At 38.7% G+C, this 13,918-nt stretch overlaps 1 protein-coding gene across 4 annotated transcripts in view; it reads left to right on the top strand.

Moving 5' to 3' along the window:
• LOC145977542 (neural cell adhesion molecule 1) overlaps window positions 1-13,918 on the top strand; it is a 249,793-nt gene that overhangs the window by 30,556 nt on the left and 205,319 nt on the right. For 3 of the 4 annotated variants that reach the window (XM_083109636.1, XM_083109639.1, XM_083109640.1), the window contains exon 3: window positions 621-728. Coding sequence is in view for 1 of the 4 variants with exons in the window: in XM_083109640.1 (XP_082965766.1) it covers window positions 701-728 (28 nt within the window). In the remaining 3 variants the exon portion in view is untranslated. Of the gene's footprint in view, window positions 1-620; window positions 729-4,592; window positions 4,743-13,918 lie in introns of all 4 variants that reach the window. The other variant, XM_083109638.1, reaches the window with a different exon arrangement.

A 13,918-nucleotide genomic window follows, 5' to 3' on the forward strand; every position in this document is an offset into this window, starting at 1 on the left:
TGCGGCCAGGTGAACGCTTTTTAATCCACGATGCAGTTTTTTCATGATTCTGTCGAGCAATTTGTCGACTGGCTTTGTTGTCCTCTCTTTCGTTATGTCCGATTCGTATAAAACTCTCTTTTCCTCACATGCTTGTCTTTTATTTATATTTATATTACGAGCCACGTTGTTCCATTACGAGCTAATGCTCGCGATATACACGTGCGGTAAGATGTTAAGATTAAGTTGATCGTTATACTTATAAAGCAATCGCTATTGACGTGCTATAAAGCATATCGTGAAGGAGAGTGTTATATATATGCAGTATAAATATAGCAAATAATATTTTTCCTTAAACGATGATATACGTGATAAAGGATGATGTACATATTACAAAGTATATCTATTATGTGTATTTATTTTAATAATGTTATATCAGTGCAAATTTCAAATGAAAGAACTTGTGTAATTATATAAGACTATCTACAATATTAAAAGTATTAATATAAAGATAGAATAAAGATTGTGATATATATATATTTGTTTCTTTATAATGAAGCGAAATTTCCTAATCGAGCGGAGTTTATAAGCGATCTTTCGCAATATCTTCGGTAAAAAGAGATTTTTGATCTTTGTTCTAGGTATCGGTGGTTTTACCTCCGGACGCTTCTACCACGGTTGGCTGCTCATTGAACCACACACTTGATTCAACGGCGCTTCAATGAGCGAACACACAGCTAATTGGCAAGGTAAAACAAGCAAATTGTTACCGGGAAGGTACACAAGGTACAATATAATAAAGTAGTTAAGATGTTTTTGTAGACTAGAAAAAACAAGGGAAAATTTATTTTTATATCTATTCACACGTATATTGCACTACGTCATATCGTTCGCATCTTGTGTACTTAATTTACAAGTTATAATTAAAGTAGAGTATCATTTATTTTATAAATTACACGACGACAATCGTGTTTTGTAACACAACGTAGAATAAATGTTTTGTCTCTCCTGCTATACTATTCGCTCCAAAAAGCAGGTAGGATGCGGCGCAAATACGACAACGTTATGTATAATGCACAGCCGCAATACGTACAATTCTCAATGCTATCAGGAACGGGGAAACGAGAGGGAAAGCACGGAACTACGGATAAACAGACGAGGGCGGAGGAGTGTGTGGAAGAATAGAGGGTAGTTTCCCCTCGAAAAACGCTAAATGCGCTAATTGGCGGTGTCTACGTGTGCACGGAGGACATACATTTTCCACGACCATTCATAACCTTTTAACGCGATTAAGCGGCTCCGCTTGCAGCCAGAGAGAGCTAAAGAGCATACGAATGAACCCGTGTGTTGTTTGGCTCGACGACCGGCCCGCGGTATTTTTGTTGGGATGGGATTAGGGTTCAGGGAGAAAGGGGGGAAAAAGCGCTCCGGTCGCGCGAATTAAAGGGGTTGTCTCGTTATCTGTGAAAGGAGCCGGATTAATAACATGATACCCCTGTATACGGCCCGAGGGTATCTCGCTCCCCTCTTTCAGTTTCGCGCGCGCTTACGGTGGTTGATACCGGGATTATGTTGCGGTTAAATAATGATGCATATCCCTCCCTCGATGGCACGAGAGGAGACGGGAGTACACGACACGAGACGATGACGAAAGCGTTTACCGGACCCTTGATCTGACCCGGGACTTTGAGCGGCGAGAGCAAACGTGAAGCCCTGTAAATTGTTTCGGGTAAATTCGCGGCCGAATGAACGCTCTCCGCAAACATACAACACGAATGTTTAATATCTCTATGTTGATATTAATTAGTTTCCACTTTTCGGAAACAGGCGTCGGGCAATGTATATTCGCCTCTGGTATTACACGGACGCCTTCGGGGAAGCAATTACTGGTTAATACGATTAAGTTTGAATTATTAGCGTAATTATTGGTGTAGCAGTAATGACCGTAGTCGTTAACTCTTCTTTGTCTCCCGATTACGCGATTCTTTGACTACTCTATGAGTTATATCGAGCAACGACCGTAATCGAGCATTCGTAATATATCTTGAACCCCGTAATGTAAAATCGTTCGCAGATAAGTTTAAACACGCCGTTGTAATGCTTTATCGTTCAATCGCGTTGGAATTATCCCTGCGGGATGAACAGAAATGTAAATCCGTGTCAGTTTATCCTGAGAGTCAATTAATAGGAATATAAATGGAATAGTCAGAAATCAAATTAATCAAGGACAGTTTAATTAGCTCGCCCGACGTAACCAATTCGGTACACCGATCATGTAACTGTTTCATATCGGTACTCATTAACAACGAACAGCGAATTTTCGATTAAAAGGATAATAAGGATATAAATTCGATTTGGGACAATAATAAATGACACCGTCTCTTATCTAAGGTCATCGACGGAGCCATTACGAGTGACCTCAATCTTCCGAAATATAAGGCGCGTCGAATTATTTTTCATTAACGAGAGACTATCCTGGCCATTAGTAAACTTATTAAACAAATTTGCTAGATAATCTACTAAAGGGCCGGCGCGCGCGTACACTTAGCGTAGGTTTAAGCGATAATTGGGAGAGCTCGTGTACGCGGTTCGCGATTCACGACTACACTTATATCAACTTTGACCTCAAGTAAAAGCCAAACTGGATCTCATAATCCAATCGTGCGGTAGTTACCAATACTCGTTAAGAGTTATGAATATACCCGTGTCCACAATAACGCTTAAGAATTGCAGACGTATTTTTGCGTAAATAAAAAGCAATTTCTACACATTTCGATAATTTTAAATAACGATGCAATTAATTGTCAGCTTGAAATTGAATATAACAATCGTCACTCGTCGTTGCTTTCGACTTAAATTTATTTTCGTTACATTTCTTCTACAAATAATGAGATACAGTATTTTGATTACACGCACGCGATAAAATATTTCGAATATATACGCCTGGTTAGTTTAGTTTTAAGATTATAGAAATTTTTCTTAAAGGTGTGATTTATCTTCCCGCGTCGACATGCTGTTCTTTCTGACAAAATAATACAGCCGGCTCAGTGTCGCAGCCGTCACGCATAAAGACGGTCTTTTTTGCACTCGAGGGAAATAAATTGCGATGTTAAAAGGGGAATTTTGCGACAAATGCAAAAATTACGCGCTTCGTCTCGGTCATAAAGTTTTGTCAAGCAATTCAAAGGGAAAGCGAGATACGCACAACAGAAAAAGTGACAGCGAAGAAATTGCAAAATACGCGTATTCAGTATGTTTTTCAAATAATAAATAAATAATTAAGTTATATTATCTCTTTGGAATCTTGAACACTATCAAAAAATCTTGAACAAATTTTCAGGGAATTTAATAGTCGTGTGGCATTTTTGTACGTATAGGAAGCTTTGTGCGGAAAATATGTCCAGAAACGAAGTTAGTTGCTTATTATGATCCTTTATTCTTATATAGACTTATGTAAAGATACAAAAGGAAGAAAGATAAAGAAAGAAAGAATGAGAGAGGATAATGAGATGTCTCCTATACAAGATAAAAAGCTAACCATTTGATTCAAACGTATCGCGTTTTATTCTTATTTTTTGATGTAGTGACGTCAATACGCGCGGAATAAAAGAGAAAGAAAGAGAACAAAAGGAAGAAAAAAATATGCAAAAAGAGAAATGCAAGTGCATTTCTATGTGGAAAGAAAAACCTCATTTGTACCGCGGAATATTTTTCTTTGGATCTTTTCCTTTTTGTGTTGTGCTCTCGGCTCTCCCTTTGGTTCCGCCAAACTGGACGAGTCTAAGATTCTTGTGGAGGCGGAGAAAGATAATTTCATTTGAGCGACAGCAGGGTCGACGAGAATTATAGAAAGAGCCAAGAACACCCGTCAGTTGACGATTATTTTATTTCGTTATATTATCTTGCTGTGTATACATAGCGCAAATGTATTTTTGAGCAGTAACATTTGATGCTCTGTTCACTTCTATTTATCTTTTACGATGCACTGAACGTGCGATAAAATTTTACATAATATCTGTTTTCTTGAAAATTTTGAAAATGGAAAACATTGCTGTATTAAAGTACTGAAATAAAAAAGAAAATAAACATCTGCTTAAAAAATTTGATATTTTAAAGAGAATACTTTATTAATAGGGATTAAGAGAGAGACATAATAAAGATTAAGGAATAAAAAGAGTTTTCAATAAAGAATGAGATTGTTTCAACATCATAGAAAAGCTGAATGTGAAAGAAAGCGGATATTGTAGAAATAAAAAAAATAGATATAGTATATTAATACCAAGAAAATATATTTATATATTTAATATAAATATATTTTCTCTAGGTATTAATATATTATATCTAATTTTTATATAAATATATTTATACGTATTTATTACGTTATACACATATATACATATATATATTCTATTGCTTTTGAATCTCGTTTATATTCTATATTTCTTATTCTTCTGCATTTAATTCTGGTAAAATAAATATTTTCAATTGTATATTGTGACGTTAGAGTAACGAAAGAAGTGAATGTTCAGTCGAAAGAACCGAGCTCGCAATTTATCGCGCGATCACGCATGGCGCGTGCAAAATTTGTCCTGAAATCCTGAATTTTTTTGCAGAATGCGCGTTTGGCGCAAAGAATCGATACCGTTTCCCGGGATGCCTTCCGCGTGATATTACGGCATGTATTTCGCCTGCGGCAGCCTTTAGCTAGAAACGACAAACATAACGTACACGAGAGATAGATCAACAACTACCCAATATCTCTGGTAACTATGTGGCTTTCGACATGATTACACAAGCTTTGAGCGTATTCGTATTTTAGTACTATAAATCATGCGCACTTTATTGTTCATTTAACCGGGATATTCGCATTTTGTTGTTAAAATAATAGTTAAGTATCTCGAAGTAATTTCAAAGATATACCGAGATTTTTTTAATGCAATTTTCGCTGATACTACATGTAGAAACTGCAATCACGAGACGATTTGTTTGGTCCTTAGACTTTTCGTTAAAATGTGAATGAAAATATATATCGCTTTTGAAAATCCATTATGGAAATAGGATAGGATAAAAGAGAAATACGAGATCAAAGAAACAACATAAATATAACAATTAGCCTAATTACAAGTCCGCACAAATGAGAATGTGGAACATGTATATCTCTGATCTTTCCTTTGATATCTCTTCATGCTACATTTATTTTACGTGAATTCAATTCGATGAATAAATCACATTTTTCAGCTATAATAATATCTACTGTAATATTTGCGAATTCATTCATTCATTTCAAAACCATCATTTTCGTCAACGAGATGTTCGATGTTAGTTAAGGCTGTTGAAACCAGGCGTCGAAATGTCAAAATCGCCGACAATTCACCCCGATAGTTTACTAAACATATGTATACGACACATATGAATGAATACGACACAACAATTCGTTTTTCAGGAACATTGCTTATAGCGTTCTCCCTTTTTCTCTGACTCTCGCGCCAACCTTCTATCGTTCGACCGACCACCCCTCTTCCTTTTATATGAGGTACTATCGCTCCGGGATGAAAGTGTACGCGGAAATGGACGATTTTCCTGCTGCAATAGAACGGCGCAAAGAATTGCGCCTGGATATAACCTTTTTTATTCCGAGAATGGCGATTATTGCGCGAACGAACGTGGAGTCTGATCGTCCGTGAGAGTGACTCATCTGGACGCTTTTCGTCGTTTGAATTGTAATTTCGTGTTTGTGCACCACGTCGTAAATTGTAAACGTTGCGTAATTAGAGGTGTAAAAAAGAAGATTAAGAATGTCCAACACACACGTATAAATTCTCCCGATGGCATATGGTTTATCGCAAAATGATTAATATTTTCTTTTCTTTATAGGCAATATTAATTTCGTGATTTTAGTATTGCATAATCACTTAAAAGAGAATTGGATGGAATATCAATCATATCAAAAGTTAGTAATATCGATTGCAAATATCAATTATATCAAAAGTTAGTAAATCTAATACATTTCAAGATTCATGAAGCGCAAAGCACTTTTAATCTTTAAAATATAAAAATAGTAATTAATTTGTAAGGTAAAGTAAAGATTTGACTTGTAGAATTAAAATTTTTATTTTCATGAATTTTTCTGTACAGTCACTATAAAAAAGTTAGTTCGATATAAAATAATATATATGTATTTATACGATTTGAAGATTAAATTGTGTTCTACAGAGCAAATCTTTAATTTAACTCAAATTAATTATTAATTTTGAAAAGCTAAAAGCGCTTTGCAGAAACTTATAAATCTCAAAATTTATTAACTTTTGACATTGTTTCTTAATTTTTTCAAACGATTTAATTCATTTGTGTTTTTCTTTAACGTCTTATAACTATTAATATCAGTTCAGATTAAAATATCTATAAAAAAATATTCGAAACGAGAACGATTACGTTATGTAATATTTTTTATGTAGTATTTACATCACATGTCAATATGTATTACAGTTAGCTATTGTTATCGCTTTATATAATATCGACTATCTATTTTGCAATCAGAATATTTGAAGAGAAGAGCGCTAATTCATTTTCGAATCATGTCTTCAACACGCTGTAAATTAACAAGAACACAGAAACGCATTAAAGATAAAAGCATTGGATGTCAGTTTTTATTTACGTCAACTAAAAAGATAATCACATTTTCTTTCCGTAATTTTTTTTAATTGCATACGATAAGTATTGCGAGAGTAATAACACGGAAATCTCGTGAAAGATTTCATATCTCGATACAAAAACATTCTTGCTTGTCCTGTCTCTTTATTTTACACACCAGGTCAGATGGTACTTCCGTCCTAGTTTTATGCGCCAGTTTGATTGGGAAAATAAATCCTTAGTACGTAATAAACGACATTTACGAGGCTAATAAACTGTCTAATAAAAGAGTAATCCAGTTATAGTCTAACGTTTCATTATCCACACAGCCGTTTCAAACTCTCTCTGTTCTGCGGAAGCGGAAAAGGTCGTGATTTTCAGAATTTTCTGAGTTTGCTATTTTCAATGAAACAAAGCATCCCGTCTATTACGCAGGGGTAATACAATTAAGCTCTCGACTTGTTTTCCGAAACGAGAGGAAAGCGGCGTTTTCCGTTGACGCTGACTCATCACCCCGGGATCGAAGCGTGTTTTGCAGTATGAGCGAAAAAATTCGCAGAGAAGCAATTTGCGCGTATTAGTGCGTTCAGAATTGAGACTCGGCCGAAATACGCGAGCCGAACAAGGTTCAAAATCGCAGACGAAATACGGGAACACGTATCCGAGCCTTTGTCTTCGATACGACTCGATGAGCGAATTAAGCGAGTTCCTTTGTATTTATCGTATTCGTGAGAAAAGCGCTCTGTTCTTACAAGCACGGAGTACGCTGCGCTCGAGCGAATTAGTATAATGAAATTAGGGCACGGGGTTGTTTTCTAAGCGAACACCCCCTCCTCCTTCTCGTCTCTTTCTAAATGGTAATTCGGCGAGCGCCGATTTATCGATTCCTCAAACAAATAAGCGAATATATCGACGTCGAACACGAAGAAATCGTCACAGTATAATAATTTTGATCCATGTGCACGTTAATTTTGCAAGTGAGAATATGGAGTCTCTCTCTCTCTCCTGAAATTTACAGTGTTTACAACACACGTTCATCAATTACCAGAACCTCAATTGTGCAATTCATGCTATTCCGGACAAGACACGATCGTTAATTATTAATCCACATTATTCCGTGTAATTTGATTGAAAAACTTCAGCAAGCGTCCGAAACGTGCGAAATCTCAATCTGAGTATATCCGACTATGAGTGAGAAAAAAGAATTAGACGATAAGATCGAACGTGGGCGTCATCCAGAGGAGTTCGCGCGCGGATAAAACGACCGTAACAGATCGACCTGCATACTCGGAAGTACCTTAAGTGCCAGCCACTTCGGTGTCGAAATACCGGAGCTCGGTGCAAGTTGTCGAGTTGATGCTGAAGCACAGGAAAACCGAGCAAGGCGATTCGCAGATACGTGTGTTGTATATCCGCGCTGTCGAAGGTTGAAGTGCCGGCGCTGAAACGATCGAAACTGGACGATGTTGTTCATTCCACCGGGAAATTCCGGACACTTGGACCCCGCGTTCGACCCCGGCTTCGCAGCTCGTTTCGCCGGTACGTGTGGCCTCGAAATCCACCGGTACGTGACCGAGATACCGTCAGTCTGATACGCGAATAGCCGCTTATCCTCTCATTATTTTCGGTCGACTTGCGGCGGGACGGTCATGATTTCTTCGCGTTCACGGTAAACGATTAGACGTAGATATTCACTCATATTTCGCTCTTAAGCATTTTTCCTGAACGCGAGGAACGGTTAATCAAAGTAAAAATGGAAGAAGCGACTGCACGGAGCATGTTTACGACTGCGAAACGAGGTACGTTTCTACAGCGTTAATATTTAAGCGAGCCGATCTCCCTCGATCCATACATCTCCCTGTCTCGCTATCGAGCGTACGAGTATCCAAGGTCTCAGCCCGTTGAAGCGAATCCTCTCTGCAATTCGATTCAGGATTGTTCCTTCGCGTGTACAAATCGCTGCATGCAGTCCGAAGTAAATAAAAATACGATAAAAATACAAGTACGAATATATCAAGGGAAAATAGAGGCTAATTTAACCGGGCACGATTAATTTAACGACTTTGTATTGCAATTAGTTTCCCTACTATAACATTTATCGCGGCAGCTGTTGAAACTGCGTCATATGGCCATGGTTATGAATGGGCTCGTAAATCTAACACTACATCATTCCGCGCGATAATTCCTAATAAACTTTTATCACTACATCTATACATCGTATAATTATATCTCGGCCTTATCACGAGTCAGAACTCGTGTAATGACCGGAGATAAGTAATACACACACGTCAGAGATATAAAGGAACCGGCTAGTATCGGCCTGGAGATACATATATCGCGACACGTAACGCAACTTACACGCATCCTCCCTTTTATGGGACATATATAAACTCGATCTCTCACGCGTTAGTACGTGCCAATTAATGATCCCGCATTATTGCACCGGGCGCGATATGCGCGGGCATGAACCTCGGCGCAAATACATAATGCGTCACGACAGTTTTTCGATCATAAATCATCCCAATGCGGATCGACTGGAAATCGATGGAGTATGCGAATCAGCGTATGCTCGTACGCGCATGACTATGCTAATCCGCGCATTCGATGCATGACGTAACATAGGTCTTCGTAAAATCGGGGACAGAGAGTTTGCCAGACGTGAGGGACATAGCTTGTCGAAGGCCGTGGTCGCGCGTAACGATGTGGACTTACGTGTTTATCGACGCGTTTACACCGACGCGTTTACACGCGGCCGATAGATACGGCGTGTACGACGTGTCGTACTTGCCCGTTTTCGGTACAATCGATCGATCGATCGATTTAGGACCGCTCGTGCCCCGCGTGACTATCACGGTAAGTGTTAGTGGCACGTTAAATCCTGAAAGGATACGCGCTCGATGCACCAGCTACTGCTCTTTATTGCGTTCCGCTCTGTTAACCACATCGGCGAAACTTTTGCAAAATGTGCGAATAATATCGCGTATGCATAATTCGCATAATTAATTTATTTTTTTACAAATTTACAATTATTTTAATTATCATTATATTATCTTCGAAGCAGAAAGCTTTCGACTAGCAATTCTGAAACGTTTTTTTTTTAAATTAATGATAATAAGGTAGGATGATAAGAATAATGCTCTTAAATTTCTTACCGAGTTGCTTACATTTATAACAGGTTATATGTATGCAAAGTGAATTTGGAAGGTATTATGTAAGCGACGATGTCATGATATCGTGAGAATAATATCGCATCGATGGTTGTCTGTATCTGTTAAGTACTTAATTGAAATGCCAACTTTGTTATCTCAGTTTTTGATGAAACTGCAGAGAGAGTGTCTACGGCTAACTTATAATCGTTGTACTTCATTAACCTAAATTTATGCCTTGACTAAGGAGCGTCGAAGAAAGCGCGTTCTCACTATAAACTTTTTATTGGACTTTCCATTACGTCTTCGTTTTACTTTGTTAAACTTTAGACTTTTCCATTTTTGTCGTACGCCCCCTGTTACTTGAAAGATTCTTCTTGCACAGCGTTGAATATTAATTGCGAAGTATATCTTACTTCATCTCGTATTTTTATACTTGCAAACGTGAAATAGAATGCTGAGGACAAAAGCCATAAGGGTTTATTTGCTACAACTTTGCATTTGCAACTTTGAGGAAACAGATAGTGTGTCGCTTTTTTAACTTTCAATATTATTAATCTCATTTCTTGTTTGACTGGAGTTAGAATATTATGCAACGTATCTTTATCAAAAAAGTTCTTACACAAGTAAATTTAATTGAAGTAATCCTTACATATATTTCAAAATAATTTTTCAAATAATTATATAATATATTTTTTCCCATAAAAAGATGAAATTATTATTAACAAAAAAGGTTGGCTATGTATAAAAAGATTTGAGATTCAATATACTAATTGAAAATCATCTCCGTACAATTTTATTATAGAATTACTTACATTTTTCACGAATCAGGATTAATAAAGATCCATGACGAAGATGAATATCGAGAAATATCGTTCAAATTTAAATGACACGTGAAATATGCAGGAATAAAAAAGGCATTTTAAAAATTGTACGACATATCCTTCGACCTTGTTATATTTAACGCTGTATTTTTGCAGAATATAGCGTGTACTTCCAATTTCTATTCCGGTCCAATTTCTATTCCGATAATATCGCGTCAAATTGAACGAGTGCATCTCTTATTAAAAAGCTGGTGATGCTGTAAAACATGGATCAGTTCCCTTTATGGTCGACCATCGTGCATATACGTCCGATATGAATTACGTGCCTACCGGTTTACATAGGCATTACAAACGCGCGGTCGCGCTCGCCTATTCGCATCGTAATAGAGAGTCGCGGTATTACACTCTAAACTGAGATATTAACGTCGTGTTTACGCACGTTCGCGTGACACCTTCGTTGCCTGCCACGTTAACTTGTTTAATGGAAATTCGGCGTCGCGCCTAGCTGCGAGTTCGTGACATGTAGCTGTTGATCCGGCCTGCGAGTGTATATGTGTATGTGTGATTATTACAGGGCAATCGTTCTTGAAATGTATTTTATAAAATAATAAATTTATATTTAATTATCTCGGAAAGAGAAAAGAGAGAGGGAGGTCATTTAACTCATTCGTTGCATCATTACTTTAAACGATTGTGAATAAATAAGATTAAATGATATATTAATAGTTTTAGGATCAATGATTTTTTGTACATGAATATCAAGCTTGAATATTAAATTTAGGAAATTTCAAACTTTTGTGGAATGTATGTCAGATACGTTAGAAAATAACATTAATTTCTTTTGTCTTTTCTCACAGGATTGTCAGAAATTTCGATAGCAGTTTTCTCTCTTTGTACGTCAAATAAATTACTCGCGATAACACAATTATATAGTCCGACTAATATTTCAATCGCATAATTTCTTAATTATACAACAGCTAGATAGATTGCCCACATATTATATGCCGTTTATAAATATCCGGAAATTTCAGAAATAGATTACACGCATACCTTGCATGTATCCGGCCAAACGAGATATAACGAATGGGAACGAGGGCGGACATAAAATGTAGCATACTACGTTAATGAATCAGAAAAAAACATACACAAAGCGGACACCATCCTTTATCCACCAAGCTAATGTGTGTTCTCTCTAATAAAGAATAGGTGGACGCGCATTTTTTTCGCAGATTGCTCGCGACGATAATCCCTTAATCCTTCTTCCACCCCTTCATTTATTCGCCCTCTCTCGTTCTCGGTCGAGGAAGCACATCGCCAAAAATTTCTGTACGCCGTACACGTAGCCTTACCCCTTCCCATTCCCTTCCCCGGATGAAAGGGAACAGTAATTCGAACGATGTTTGGGCCATTGTTGAATTCCATTTCTCTCCTCGCGATAACAGTCTTTATCGCGTTCCACCATCTCGCTCCAGACGTCTCATAATTTCAACGATAAGAGATACCGAGCATTTAACTACATCGTAAGACGGTAATTAAAGGCGTCCGAAGTAAATTCTCGATAATTCCGCGAACTCGAGCGATGTCGTCGCGAATGAGGGGTGGCCCTCTTTCGCGCCAATTACGCTTCCTTTGGAAGGTAACGCGTCGCGACCGATCCGGCCGGTTTTTCCTCTCATTATTCGCAGCTAAAGTCGTAAAGAGTCCACCGAGCGATACGACCCTGCGGGCGTAGCCGCTCGTCCCTCTCTCTCTTTCTTCCTTCATCCCCTTTCTGTCCCCTCTTCTCCCGGGCCATTACTATTCATTAGGATTTTTCCAGCGATGTGTCTTCCTTAAGTTTTGTTTTTCGCCTTCCGCGAGCCGCCGCATTACTAAGTGAGCACGGATTTATCACGCGGTCGTACTTTATTAAATTCGTACCGGAGCACATCCGCCCTCTCCCCCAACCCCGCGTCTCGGCGCGCGTACGGATAAGCTCTTTTTTCGTAATTTATTCCGATATGAGGGGGAGATACTCCGCAAACACAGAGGAATCATTAAGCAGCTTAAAAAGTTAATGCGCCGGCATGGCCGTGACGCGTTTCTGCTTATTTGTTATGGCGCGATATCTCATTCCGTCGCGAGTCGAGTGCCCTCGCCGATCATCTCGAACAATGAAGGCGCGAACCCAGCTTCGCCCCGTTTATTTCATTAATAAGTGCCGGGAATACGTTTATTCGCATTAACTCCTTTTTATTCCGCGCATCGCTGGTCCGAATGCGAAGCGTCTTCTCCTCCTGGTGTTTTGCCACGTTCGAGCATTTTTCTAAATTTCTTTCGAGTCAGACAACAACGTGGAAAGCGTGGAATTAATCGCGGCGTTGGCGGAAGAAAGAAATGGTACGAGTAATAATATCTTTCTCATTTTTTTTTGTGAAAAACAAAGGACTCTGCGAAAGAGTGTGCACTTGATATAAAAATTTTATGCATCAAGAGAGACGATGAAACGAGGTAGATTATCCCTGTAAGATGTCAATTACTATCGCTCGCATTATCTACGAACTTTCAAAGGAGCAAGTAGATAGCTTTATGGAATCAATCTCTATTATCGCAGATGACAGAGTCTCGTCCTGTATGATAAAGTAGCCTCGGCTTTTATCTGCTGCCAACGATATTTCTTTCTTCGCGCAAAACACGAAAGAGAATGCCGGAAGTGTCGCGACGAAAAAAGGAAAAAAAACGGTTCGATCGATCTTATTTCCTTCTTGCGCCAGAGTTGGTCGATCGGTTATCCTGAGATCAATCGCGGTACAGAAAGGAAGGACGGAGAAAGAGAGAGGGAGCAAGAAGACCCTAGGATCAGCGGCTCGACTGGTTCAATTAACCATTAAGGAGAGTCCGAGAACCCTGATTCATGAGGACCAGACGGGCTGGAAGAGAAGCAGGAGAGGAAGCAGGAGGAAGCTGCGAGAGGCGCAGCTGACAAATCGACCAATCAGTCGCGACGATGAAGTCCTCCGTCTTATTCCTTCCTCTTAGAAGCCTCTTCGCGACTCCATCTCGCTTACCAAGAAACCCCGAGATCTTTCCGAAGCTTCCCCGTGTCAAGAAAATCGACGGAAGTTTTCAGAACAATCGTCTTTAAAAATCATTCGGTCGATTAGGCCGGAGTGGAAATGCCGCAAAAAGCACCGCGGAACTTACCTAAGCACTTAAGATAGAGGAGAAGATAGACAGAGAAAAAGAGAGGGAGAGAGACGAAAAGAGAAACTAGAAGAGGGAAGAGAAGATGCCACAGAAACCGCAAGTATATCCTCTCCGTGAACAAAGAGCGAGCTCCGAGTTGGTCTTCGTCTCGCG

Source organism: Camponotus vicinus, unplaced genomic scaffold (genome assembly GCF_025532165.1).
Source record: "Camponotus vicinus isolate PSW18456_S1 unplaced genomic scaffold, iyCamVici1.0 SCAF_9, whole genome shotgun sequence".
Taxonomy (NCBI): Eukaryota; Metazoa; Arthropoda; class Insecta; order Hymenoptera; family Formicidae; genus Camponotus; species Camponotus vicinus.